This window comes from Citrus sinensis, chromosome 8, assembly GCF_022201045.2.
Source record: "Citrus sinensis cultivar Valencia sweet orange chromosome 8, DVS_A1.0, whole genome shotgun sequence".
Lineage (NCBI taxonomy): Eukaryota > Viridiplantae > Streptophyta > Magnoliopsida > Sapindales > Rutaceae > Citrus > Citrus sinensis.
In genome coordinates this window covers 26,841,900-26,855,525 of record NC_068563.1, presented here as the reverse complement: position 1 = coordinate 26,855,525, position 13,626 = coordinate 26,841,900, and the positions used below count along the sequence as shown (strand labels likewise).

Below are 13,626 nucleotides of genomic sequence, written 5' to 3'. Positions count from 1 at the left end.
TCATAGCTAAGCCTAATATAAATAAATAAATATATATATATATATATAATATCCATACATATATATATATTTTTAAAAAAAAAAAAAAAAACAAAGATTGATTTATGTAATTTTTTAGACTTGATTTTTAAATTATTGCCCATAACTTTATTTCTCAATTCAGGGCCCAATGTAGCCCACGAAATGGATTGCGGTTTTAATTCTGGGCCCTCGAACCAACCCAACAAAATTTTTTATTTTGTGCTTCCAAACCCGGCCCGTAATGTTTACAAATGGCGGACGGGCGGCAGACATCACTCCCTTCCTCGAGTGTGTGTGCACAGATATGACATGGCCATAAAAATAAATCCAAAGAGAGAGCCACCATAAAAACTTGGTCACCCCCTCGGATTTGACTTTACTCGCTACTCACAACGGTCAAAGGTACGTAATTAACTAATTATTATGTAAGCTGTTTTGTATTTTGTAATTAAAAAATTTGGGAAAATGGCGTCGGTTGCTTCAATCAGCTGCAGCACTTCCTTATCACGACTTTCAATCTTTAGTAGATTGACATCGTCAACTCGACCTCTATTTCTATCTCCCTCTTCACTTCCATTCTTTAGCTCCACTAAAACTACAACTAGTTGGTTCAAGGTTTATTAAGCATTCTAATCATTTTCTTAGTATTTAATTTATTTGTTACGACTTATCTTAATAATAATTTCCCATTTTGTCTGTAAAATTTGACGTGCAGGCTTCGAATCGATTTCGGTTGCTTTCAATGGCTTCCTCGGAGCCCAAAGAATCCCCCGCTAACAATCCGGGTCTTCACACCGCCCGTGATGAAGCTACCAACGGATACTTCATGCAACAAACGGTTTCCTCATTTTACAGTTTTTACATAAATTCTTCTTGAACTTTTTTTCAATTAATTATTAATATGGGTTTATTTATTTACTTATTATCCGTTCTGGGTTTGTGTGTTTTTTTTTTTTAATATATACGTATCGATTCCTGCAGATGTTTCGAATTAAGGACCCCAAAGTTAGTCTTGATTTCTATTCTCGTGTGTTGGGCATGTCGTAAGTTTTTATTTTTATTTTTTTGCCTTGCCTTGAGAAGTCTTATTTAGGATTGTTTTGTGAATGCTTAAGAGCCATCTTATTTATCTTTTAAGTGAAAGCTAATGGCTTTTTCCTGGGGTATTTCAGGCTACTAAAGAGGTTGGATTTTCCAGAAATGAAATTTAGCCTATACTTTTTGGGCTATGAGGTGAGACAATTTATGTTGCATCCACAAGAACCTTACGACTCATTGTAAATTTAATATGCTATCTTGATTGTATCCTTTTATTAAGTGATTTTATTTCTTACTTATTTGAGTGTATAACAACTCATGCACACTGGTAGAGCTGGATGTTCTTAAATTTTGTGACATTAATGATGATTTGATAACTCTGAAAACATTTTTTTACAAATAATTGGTTTGTGTAGGATACTGCATCAGCTCCAGCTGACCCTGTTGATAGAACTGTTTGGACTTTTGGGAAGCCGGCTACAATTGAGCTGACTCAGTATGAGTTTAATTTTATTTTTCTTCAAAACTATCTTTCTTTGCTTGTCTTGTCCAATGTTTCTCATTTTCATTACATCTTGCAGTAACTGGGGAACAGAAAGTGATCCCGACTTCAAAGGTTATCACAATGGGAATTCAGAACCCCGTGGCTTTGGTATGTAACGGACTTTGAATGAGATATATGTGTATTTTCCATTTTAAAAAGTTGAGTTATAAGACAATTTGAAGAAAAAAAGGCCAATGTTTCTTTTGTGCTCTCTATGGTTGGAAGGAATGTTAGAACAGTCCAGAACACTCACTTCATGTGCTTATTTATTGAAACTTGTATAAACCTAATTAATTTGATCAGTTAATCAATTTCTAAATTTTATTTTGTAATGGTTTTATGTTTACCATATTGAGAATGTTTTTATGTTTACCATATTAAGAATGTACGTTTGTTTGTCCTGAGGCAAGGCTTAGGCAGAGCTGATGATATCAGCTGCTGTCTATCACTACGGTTATCCAATTGACTGCCTTGTTCTTGAGAAATTTATGCATGACAATATTTCTAGAAACAGGACATATACCATTAGCTTAGTTATGGGTTTAAGCAGGGGTCTTTTTATATATTTTAGGCTTTTTCTATCATTTTACTTGTGGTAGGGACTAGGGACTGGAGCTAAGGACCAATAGATGGAAAACATGCCTAGACCTATTTATTTATTTGTTTCTCGAGGGTGATGAGTTTTTCAGCCACTATTTATCATATTATAATTTTTTGCTTCAATTGCTTTTTTTTTTTTTTTCAAAATTCCCAATTATTTTGAAGTTTTAACTTGTCATATATGGTTTTCAGGGCACATCGGCATCACTGTTGATGATGTATATAAGGCATGTGAGAGGTTTGAACGTCTAGGGGTGGAATTTGCAAAGAAACCAGATGGTGGTAAGACACCTCTTTTAGATAGGATAGTGTATCTCAATTAATATGATGCTTACTTGATGATTATCATTATCTGAATTTTAAATCTTCTAGTATCTTGCAAGATAAATCTTGACATCACTTTTTAGTGGATTCATTTCGCTGTTTTCATTGATCACCAATATCCAATTTGATTGTCTTCACTATTGGTACTTTCACGTGCTCTTTTAATTGAAAATTTCTGTAGCAATCTAAAATCAGAAGTGACTGCTCCCGGTAATGTGTGGGTCAGTGGGTGGGTGCTCATATTGGTATTATGTATATATGAAGAAAAGGATTGTAGTCTAGAGATTAGCTTTGTAATAGTCATTTGAATGTGCCAGTGAGGACTAGATTGCAAAATCTAGGCGATAAAACACTGAGGAGCTTCTTTTCTCAATGGTTTTTTCCCTGTTTCCACTTTTCTTATTTATACATGTCAGGGGAGAACCATTTTGTGATGAAGATAATTTCTTGTTATCTTAAGAATTGATTGTTTGATCTATAGTCAAATTCTTTATATTGGTCATTGGGGTTGATTCCTACAGCACTCCTCTGTGTCTGCTCATGTTCTTCTTTGGCTGTGATACCACTTCCATGTGCCTTTCAAAATAAATAACAATATAAGAAAAGAGAATAATTTCAAGGTATAAGATGAAGTCCTGTGGATAAAATCTCATGAATGTGATATGTTCTAGTCTTCACTGTCAAAATTCATGTTAGTGCTTCATCATTGTTGCTTGTCACAGTTTGTTTATTACTAGGTCTGTTACTATTGTCTTCCAACCACTAAAGAAACAGGGATGGTTTCTTTTGATTAGAAAAGGTAGCTAAAGTTGCATGTTTTCTGTTTTAAGTTAATATGGGAGGTCAAAACCATTTGAGAACAACTTTTAGAAAGGTGGTTACATGTTTTTAATTTGTAACCTCTAAATAAAGCTGTTGAACCAAATTATAAAATTACCTTTGTGCTTTTCATCTAAGATGAGTGCATGCTTGTACTTGATATACCTAGCCTCTTGAAAGATTTCAAATATGTTGGTCATTCTCGAGTGCTCCCACTATCTTGCCCTTGCACATAGCTTACATGTTTCTTTGACATTATGTACACTTCGGTGGTTTATGTAGTGTCTCAGGTATAGATAAAAATTAGCTTAGGTCAGAGGGACTGTTTTCATCATTCTCCTGGATTTAATGACATTTGATGTGATCTCTAGGTTTCACGGAGTTAAGAAGTGTTTACATTTATAGTTTAACTTGGTAGATGAGTTTTAGGATACTACAGATCCAACAAAACTAAGGGATATCACAGATTTTGAATTAATAATATCTTTTTTCTTTTTTCCCTGCTTTCTTTAAAGCTTGGTATGGCTGAAAGTTTAGTACTGAATGCCTTAAGGTTATTCTGATGGGATACTTATACATAAGCAAGTGTTGTAGGTTTCAGGATGTGTTTCCAGAATTTGAATGGGGTTTAATGCAGGCAATTATATCTATGTCTATAGGGAAAAATTAAATAATTAAATAAGGGTCCGCCTACGTTACATGTAATGTAATGTACACTCAGCCTGTGAAATTTCATCTAGCCCCTTATACTTTATGTTATTTATATTTTATTCACGAATATTATAAATATTTTGAAATATAAACTTTCGTTTAACCCCTTATACTCAATTTTATTTTATTAAAACCCTAGAGTATGAATTCGCCCCTATAATATTAAATTCTCAAAATAACCTCCATTTAATTAAAAAATATAATTATTGTTAAATGAATTATAATTATAATTATTATTTTATTATAATCATAAATATTGTTTTTAATAGATTATTGTTATTATTAATAACAAGAATAAAAAGCATTATAATTAAATAATCTATTAACAATAATTAATAATATTTTTTTTATTAAATTGTTAATAATAATAATAATGATAATTAATGATTATCTAGATTTTTTTAATATTTGGTATAAAACTTATTTTTATAATAAAAATTGTTATTACTCACACACAAGTCACTATCTAAATGCAAGGTATTTTTCAGCCTCCGCTCTCCTGGCAGCCTAAAAGTCCACACACGCATGAGACTCCCTTGCCCAAACAACTCAAAAAATATTATTATAATCATAAATATGTTAATCGGAACTAGTTTATTCAAAATAAAAGTCTCCGCTCTCCTTTCATATTTTATTATAATCATAAATATATTAATTATCATTAATTATTATTATTATTATTATTATTAACAATTTAATAAAAAATATTATTAATTATTGTTAATAGATTAATTAATTATAATGCTTTTTATTCTTGTTATTAATAATAACAATAATCTATTAAAAACAATATTTATGATTATAATAACATAATAATAATTATTATAATTCATTTAATAATTATTATATTTTTTAATTAAATGGAGGTTATTTTGAGAATTTAATATTATAGGGGCGAATTCATACTCTAGGGTTTTAATAAAATAAATTGAGTATAAGGGGTTAAATGAAATTTTACATTTCAAAAAATTTATAATATTCATAAATAAAATATAAATAACATAAAGTATAAGGGGTTAGATGAAATTTCACAGGCTGAGTGTACGTTACATGTAATGTAACGTAGGCGGACCCATTAAATAAACATTAAATTTCAAGCTTTTATATTCATTAATAGTAATCTGTCAATCTTGCTATGATTTACAGGAAAAATGAAAGGCGTAGCATTCATTAAAGACCCTGATGACTATTGGATTGAAATCTTTGACCTCAAAACAATTGGAAAAATTGGCGGTAGCACTTGATATGACATTGCTCACTCAGGTACATCCCTCAATTTTTCTCTTTTCACTCCTTTGCTCAACATTCTGCATTCCTTTGTTAAACTAATAGTATGTTCTATGTAACCATATGCTTTGACAAGCTTCTCAATCTTCTTGCGAATACCCTCAATAGAGTCATAGATACACAATTTATGATAATGCTAAAACAAAGATCAAGCTCAGACAGTATTTGTGTTTGCCACAACGGAACTCATGTGGGACCCGTGAGTTGATAGGAAATCATATATCAAACATTTGCTGGCTTATAAATTTGGAACCATCTCTAAGATAATAAGGCTGCATTTGATATTGTCGTTAGCAGTTGTGAAGTGTTTGGTGAGCGCTTCTAACTTTACTTTAAAAGTTAAGGTGATTTTATGCTACAGTTGTTTGATGATACATATATACTACTATTTTGTCAAAATTGTTATTATGTTTAGTATATTTACTAAACATAATAACTTTTATTTCATGATCTGAGCTTCCATTTCACATCAGTTGTGGCTTAAAATCCACATCACCATAATACCAAACTGAGTCTAAATGATAAACTGACGTGGGCTTGATGGTTAGTGATTTATGTTTTTAAGTATTGAACATCATTACTATCATGAAAAGTTTCTTAGAGGAAATTTAATAAGATTGTACCTTTGGAAAATTCCTTGAAAAAGATTGTATTTTGTACCCATTTTTTCCCCATGAATGGGGAATTGATCTCTTGGTAAATAATTAGGATCTGTTTTAATGTTTAAAATATGTTTTTATTTTTGGACGGAGTTTTGGAAAATTTAGGGTGAATCTTAAAAAAAAGGGGGGGGGGGGGGGGGGGGCCCCCGGGAGTAGATACAGGCTTCTCGTCATTTCATAAATGTTTATTGGTTGCTGCCAGCAATGTTTCCCATTGTTTTTTTTTTTTGTTTTGGGGGTGGGGGGTTGTTTGAGATTGTCCTTGTTTTTTGTTTGCCAAAGTGAATTCTTTATATTCTTTTGCTTCTCAGCACAATTACTAAATTTTTTTTGTTTTATTTATTTATTTTTTTTGTTGTTGTGGACTTCATGTAGCTCGGCAGAAAATTATGTTGTCATGTTATTATTATCATATTTTTCTGAATGAGCTCTTGAACTTAAAATAATTGATTTTCACGCAGGGAAGGCGGGATCCATTCATTGTAGTGTTTGATAAATTCTCTGTTGAATAGAACGTCTTCCATGAGATGCATTATGGACTGAAATACGATCGCAAATATGTTTCAAACTCCGAAAGACTTGTACTACAATAATGAGGTTATGATCAAAGCATCTATTTTCAATATGTGTGATCTTCTGCTTGTTAGTTGAGGATATTGAAGAGAAGTATGGTATGGGAACTTCCATTTGCTGATTTCTTTTCTTCACCCAACCAAAGGTTATCATGGCCATAGGGTATAAGGCTAGTTTTTAACTCTGTGGATTTAAAAGATTTGAGGAGATAGGAAATCACAGATCAAATAAAAGTTAGCAGCCTATCTAATTCTTCTCTTCTACTATTGTCCGCACTTCACTTTCTATTGTCTGATGTGCTGTTATTGTACACTGCAAATTAATGATTGCATTGCTCCAACTCACATTTTGGTAAAGTATGGATGTTAGCATCGGAGAAATTTTTATTTTTATTGCCCTTAAATCCTTAATTTACTATGATTGGACATTTGCGAAAGTCTTGAAAATAGATTGGATAATGTTATTTTATGTAGTTATTTTCTTAAATACATATCAAAAGTCAATAGGGTTACGTTGTTCGGTACAAATGAGAATGTTGACTTTTGGTGTAATGTAACTAGTCAACCGGATCAAGGTAAAGGGCTCAATAATTGGATGCTAAATACTCGAGTTCATCATATGAAAGCATTTCAACATTTGAAGCAAAGGTTCATACTTTCTCTCCTCATTAAAGTCATTTTGGCACAAGGGAAATAAAATAAAATAAAATAAAAAAATCTAGCCTTGAAATAGAGGGCACTGAAAGTGTTGTAGCCCCGCACCGCCACTACTCTACTCAAGTGTATTCATTTTTTCAAACACTCAATTGCGTGGCGTGCTTGTAGTTTAATACAAAAATTTGCTCCAAATTTCTACCAAGTCAAAATACAAAGGTCTTTGATTAAAACTCAAATTATTAGTATAATTTAGTAAGTAGCGTGCTAGTTAGCCTCCCTAATGAAGACAGATCTTTCATATAAAATTGCGAAACCTTGATAATATATATCGCTTGTGCTACCCTCCCTATTGACAACAGACCCTCTTTTTAATATTATTATTAATGAAAAAACGTTCATTTAAAAAAATGAATAAATTATTTCAAGTGTCATGTTGTCAGTAGGTTCCAGGCCTTTTGACCTTCTACGCTTCACTAGAAAAGACATTCCTAGAAAGCTTTTCCCCTACTAATTATTCAAAACTAAATAAACCCCCCCCCCCCCCCCACCCAAAAGAAATTTTATTTGATTAAACAAAATAAAACATATAATATAGTTGGCAGCCCAATTATTTTAATCTTAAATGCTTTTGGCTTGCGGTTGCTACAGTACGTGTATCAAAATTTATTTAATTAATCAATAATGATGATGCCCTTATTAATAATTCCTCGATATTAAAATTGAATTAAATTATTATTATTATGTAGGAAAAGGCTGGACAAGTAACAGTGGTGCAACACTGACAGAGATCTTGTGAACAAAGAAATTTTGGACTCCACTGGATTGGATTGGACTGGTTCCCAATGGGGATTCCCCGACCCTTTTAATATTTTAATAACTTCAATAATTATGTATTTTCTTTTTTTAAGTCCCCGGTAAAATTACACAAATTTCCCAACTCAAAATTTCTGGTCTGTGGAAATTAAATAATGAAAATGATATAACGCATATGCATATATTATTGGTGAGCATACATCATAGGTTATTGGATAAAGAATCAAAGATACGTGGACCAATTATTGTAAGGTATGAAAGCATCACGGGAATATTAATAATTATGACCGGCAACCTCACAAATTAATTATTGGAAGGGTTGAACAAGAGAGATTATGATCTGCATCAGCCTATGGGGTTTAGCAAATTACAAATCTCTTAATCAAATTCTTATACTTTTTTAAGACTCATGTCGATTGGTTTTCTTGAATTTTACACGTATACGTTAACATAATTTTAATGATATATGAGCCAAGTCGTAAGAGAGCATCTTCAAATGACATTAAGTGACTGCCTGTAATGAATAGAATGGTTAATAATGCAAGGAATCCATGAGTTGAAACGGAAAACAAACTGTTAATGCCATTATTTGCTGCTGGCTTCTTGATTTGTGAACAAGCACAAGCCACTTGGCTTTGTATACCTACTATTACCTTAGCACGAAATGATTTAAAGTGTTCAGTCATGTATTTTAAATCTTCAGTCTATTGCATTTTATGGTAATTACACTACAATAAAAAGGTCATTTTCGCGGGTAAATGTCCTCGAAAATATTCATATATTCTTGGAAAATTTATTTTTGAGAGAACGTTATTATCAACTATCGTCGTATTAAGTCACATCGAGAAAATACAATTATCAGAGAGAAAAATACTTTTTCCACAACACGTTCTTCAAAAATAACATTAACTGCCCTCGAAAATAGTCCACTGGAAATCAAATAGTTACACGTTTCCAATTTAATTTTGGTAAGTAGACATTAGGGATAAATGTCCAATTAAATAAAAAAGCAACTTCTAAAAGAAGAGCAAGTTTTAGAATACATGTACTACGTACTCTACAAGAAGTTTATTGTGATTGAGTTTGTAATTCAAGTTGATTTGATAATTTTACCGAGCAAAAACACTGAAATATATATACACAAATATGAGGCCAGATCTTTAAAATTTCAAATCAATATGAGAATATCCAATTATATATGAGGAATCCATGAATGTTCACATAGACATACATACACTATTAAAAAACTGACTGTGTAAGAAGACTGAGATTATGATTAATAAATATTGGTCATTGTTAAAGCGTTTGCCTCCACAAAATTCCAAAACATGCACCATCATCCTTTTGTTTTAAAATTAATGGAGATCAAGTTCCCACCTTGAATCTCTGACCAATTTATTCATATAAAAGTCTAGTGTGTACTGTATTCCTGGCTAGCGATGCACTCATTGCATCAAATAGAACATTATTTTATGGGGGCTAGAATAGCCTTTTCACCTAGTGTAACATATTATTAACACCCAATTGATCAAACAAGGAGGGCGCCCCCTTATAACTCTCTGCTATTATTTTAAATGTAATATTAATGAAAACTTCAGGGCGATGCAGTTTGGTATAACACTTTCAGCCTCAATGTTCCGTTGCTGAATCCTCCAAATCATCGATTTTGTCTTTCAACTTATGGGGTATTATTGTGCAAATTGCTGTAAAATTTGGAATAACAAGAACGAAAACTTAAAGAGTGGATCGAAGAGTCAAAATTTTTTCAAGATATAGAGTGGAGTGTACCAAAGAAGAGACATAATAAAAATAGTAGTATATTGCAGATTGCTTGTTGTTTGGTTAAGTTTGACATCAAAGTTTTGTTTCTTGAATGAGGATAAGTTCTTATCTAGTTTTCACAAAACATTTACTTCTGATTGGGGGTTTGCAGTGACACAGAGTCCCAAAAAGAAATATATGCACAAAATAAAAGGAAGCATTTACCATGTACCGTCAAAGCACAAGAAAAAGGAAATTAACAAAAGAAAAGAAAATAAAAATGTTTTATCAATTCAATTCATTTCATCAAAACACAAAGCCCCAGAAACTCAAAGTCATATCATCTTTGAATCTCCGTCTGATCACCCCCTTACTTACCCCGTCAAATCATTCAGATTTTTTTTTTTTAATACTTACAGGAGAATACAAGAACACAAGTCAGTTTCAAATCATCATGATTCATGATTCATGATTCAGTAGTTGAAGTAGTGGTACATGACCTTACTGTCCTGCAACTTGGTTTCTTGATCAGTGCTACTGAAGAAGTTGATGTTGTTTTCATTGTTACAGCCATTTATGTTACTACAGCTAATCAATTGCTTAACATCTTCAAGTGAATAGTCTGATGCAATTTCCCCAAAATACCCATTTGGCTTCTCACTCCACTGGTTGAGACTCTCATGACCACCTCTATCGCTGCTGCCATAGTTGAGCATGAACTTCTGGTTATTCTCTTCAAACCCATTCGAGTAATTAAAGCCCTGATGAAACCCAATATCTTCTTGTTTGATCTGGCTGCAGCTACCATCAGAAGAACTGCAACTTTGCTCGCTACCAAAAGTCAAGAAATTGTCTTTCATTGGATAGTAACCCTGCATGGAATTATTATTACTAAACAGCTGGTTTTCTTGGATTTGGATCAAGTTGTTGTTGTCGAAAAGATGTAATGGGGTGTTTGATGAAATGGGTTCAAAAGAATCAAAAGAGTTACTGATAAGAGATTTATTAGAAGGGGTGTAATAGGGTTGAGATGGTAGTAGTGACACTAAAGCTTGGTGATGATGATGAGATGATGGGATCAGTGGTGGAGCAGTGCTCTTCTTTTGTGATGATAATGGAGGAGCCATGGCCATGAGTTTCTTCTTGAGCTTTGTGTTCCAGTAGTTTTTGATATCATTATCAGTCCTACCCGGTAGCTGAGCAGCTATAATTGACCATCTACAAACACATGTGCCATTGCATGTTATATGTATGTGTTAGCAAAAGTCCTTAAATAAGAAAAGAAGTTAAAAACTCCAGAGCCTTTTTTTCAAAGAAACTGTGAGGATGACTGTTGATGTTGGATCTAAACTTGGCATGCATGCGAATGATCAACTATAATAGCACTCTTTTTTGATAGATTTGATAGTTATTATTACTTTTATCAAAGCAGTTGAAAAAAAAAGGGGAAAAAAGGTAGAACAAATATGGTACCTGCTTCCAATGCTAGCAAAGAGGCTACAGATCAGCCTATCTTCCTCATCAGTAAATTCCCCATGTTTAATATTTGGCCTCAAATAGTTGAGCCATCTCAGTCTGCAACTTTTCCCACATCTCTTTAGACCTAATCCAAATTAAACCAACCAATAAATAAATAAATACACTTCTATGTGTCTCAGAGTGAAAAAGAGAGTGAATCATGTATGCTCTTACCAGCTTTCTGAGGAAGAGCAATCCAGTTGCCACCAGTGCCATATTTCTCTATGTACTCCTTAAGCTTTGAGTCTTCTTCAGGTGACCATGGCCCCTTCTTCACATTTGCCTTGTCACAGCAAGGAGCCCTACCCATTTCTCTCTTTTTTTCTCTCTCTCCCTCTCTCTCTCTCTCTCTCTCTCTCTCTCTCTCTTTCCGAAAGACGAAGTGTTTTGATCTTTGGATATATGCTGACCTCTTTAAGTAACCAAAGGGTCTAGCTCTCACTTTATAAATGAATGAAAATTATTATTACCTCTGTTTAGCTGGGGGCTGTGTGACCTATATAGAGCCAATTAATAGGAAATTTAACTTATTCATCGGTTTGTGTCTAGTAAGAAACTAGCATACAAATATTTTATTCATAAAGATTCATGAAGTCAAAATGGTGGACAAGTTCAATAAGCTGTTTTTATGCTAATTAGCTTAGCTAAAAGAACTTTCCATCTCTTCTCATAGTTTAAACCCTTGCTAAGTCAATCTATTATTGCTTTTGTTGAAAGCATCCAAAGTCTTGATAAGAACTAGAAATGGTATTGGTCACTTAATTGATCAATGAACTGATAGCTACACCTCTCTTTGAATTGTGACATTTTCCGAACCGAAGACCTTTGCCATTGGTAGATAAACATATAACTAACTGGATTCAACTTCGTTAAAAAGATTGTCAAACCAAAAAATTTATATATATATGACACCAATAATGTGCTTAATACTTTCATATTATAAGTATCTCTCTTGACCTATACTTCTATTAAGAAAAAATATAAAGTGATAATTGATCGTTATTCATACACTTTTTGCAAAATATTTCAAAGTCAAGAATAATTCGGATCAAGAGAGCTTTCCGCATTTGATATTTTAACCAAATACAATCCATTTTTCATAAATGTAATTGAGATATGGTAAGATTTTTCACTGAATTGATTTTTTTCAACTATTTTAATTTTGTTTTGTGGGTATTATGTGATCCAATTTATGAAAAAAATGTTGCAAAATTATACGTATAGATTAAATCAGACTGTACCCTTTGTTTTTTAAGATCCTTTCTCTAGAACTCAGGGTCCATCAATTGTGTTTTGTGTATATGATTACCCAAAATAGTAACAATGAAATGAACACATACATATTGATGGACCCATCAGGCAGATAGATTCTTCGTATTTAATCAGGTGTTTGGGACAGACTCATCAATGCCTTTTTTTGCATTGTTGACGAATCATTGCTATTGCTACAAGTTTATTATGCGAAAAAAGGCAAACAATCTTTACAGACGATCATGGTACATTTTAGCATTTCCTTTCGTGTTTTGCTAAGCGACACATAGAAATCGAGGCCTCAGGACGAAATGCAAGGGACTCTACCGGATTTTGTAGGCCATAAAAATCAGCACTTCCATTTTCCATGGTCTAAACTGTAACTATACTTGCAGTATGCATTCTAAAAATAGAAACGTTCCTCGATCGCTTAAGTTGAACATGTACTACATATTATGGTGTATAACTTTTTGATTGGCCATTATTTTGCAACCTCTCAGCCTTGCGAGCCTCAAGGAGGCGATGATCAATTCATCCTTTGGTTATTTGTTGAACCTTATGAAATGACTTAATTAAGCGACATATTAGCTTTTATTTTTATAAATAGAAATTCCATTTTACCCTAACTGCGACTTTTAAGTGTAAAAACCACAATACCATATGAACCTCAGAATCAGAATTTTTATGAGAGACCATAGAAAGATCTATATACATTAACTTTCCCCAAATAAAAGGCATGCATGCATCATAAGTGAGCAACACGACGCAAATAAAAATCTTAGACGCTAATGTGGTCAAATGACTATTTGAAAATATGAATTGAAGTTTTTAACTAGCTATTGCTCTCAACAATGTAGAGGATATCAGTTCGAGATTATATAAAAGAAAGTGACGTAGCAATCAGCTGTATATGACATATAAATATATAATAGAGAATTCCTATGACATATAATATCTAATTTCGAGTCAATTTTGGTGAGCTTTCATGATGCTTTAGATCTTAGCTTAAAGGAAAAAGAAAAAACAAAGAAAAAAACTATGTAAATGA

At 32.6% G+C, this 13,626-nt stretch overlaps 2 protein-coding genes across 3 annotated transcripts; one reads left to right on the top strand and one right to left on the bottom strand.

Moving 5' to 3' along the window:
* Positions 1–270: 270 nt before the first annotated feature.
* On the top strand, positions 271–6,935 carry LOC102608847 (lactoylglutathione lyase). Of its 2 annotated transcripts, none has more exons than XM_006487965.4 (9): positions 271–423; positions 737–859; positions 1,003–1,064; positions 1,194–1,254; positions 1,476–1,555; positions 1,641–1,711; positions 2,396–2,485; positions 5,204–5,320; positions 6,468–6,935. In XM_006487965.4, exons 2-8 carry the CDS (start codon positions 764–766, stop codon positions 5,299–5,301), a joined length of 558 nt encoding a protein of 185 aa, XP_006488028.1. In that variant the 5' UTR covers positions 271–423; positions 737–763; the 3' UTR covers positions 5,302–5,320; positions 6,468–6,935. The 2 variants fall into 2 exon arrangements, with proteins under 2 accessions (XP_006488028.1, XP_006488027.1); XM_006487964.4 differs by lacking the exon at positions 271–423 and adding an exon at positions 468–636.
* A 3,130-nt stretch (positions 6,936–10,065) lies between these two features.
* LOC102608555 (transcription factor RAX2) lies at positions 10,066–11,760 on the bottom strand. The gene is made up of 3 exons (XM_006487963.4): positions 11,502–11,760; positions 11,283–11,412; positions 10,066–11,027 (listed from the first exon to the last, which is right to left on the bottom strand). Exons 1-3 carry the CDS (start codon positions 11,635–11,637, stop codon positions 10,283–10,285), a joined length of 1,011 nt encoding a protein of 336 aa, XP_006488026.1. The 5' UTR covers positions 11,638–11,760; the 3' UTR covers positions 10,066–10,282.
* Positions 11,761–13,626: the final 1,866 nt, after the last annotated feature.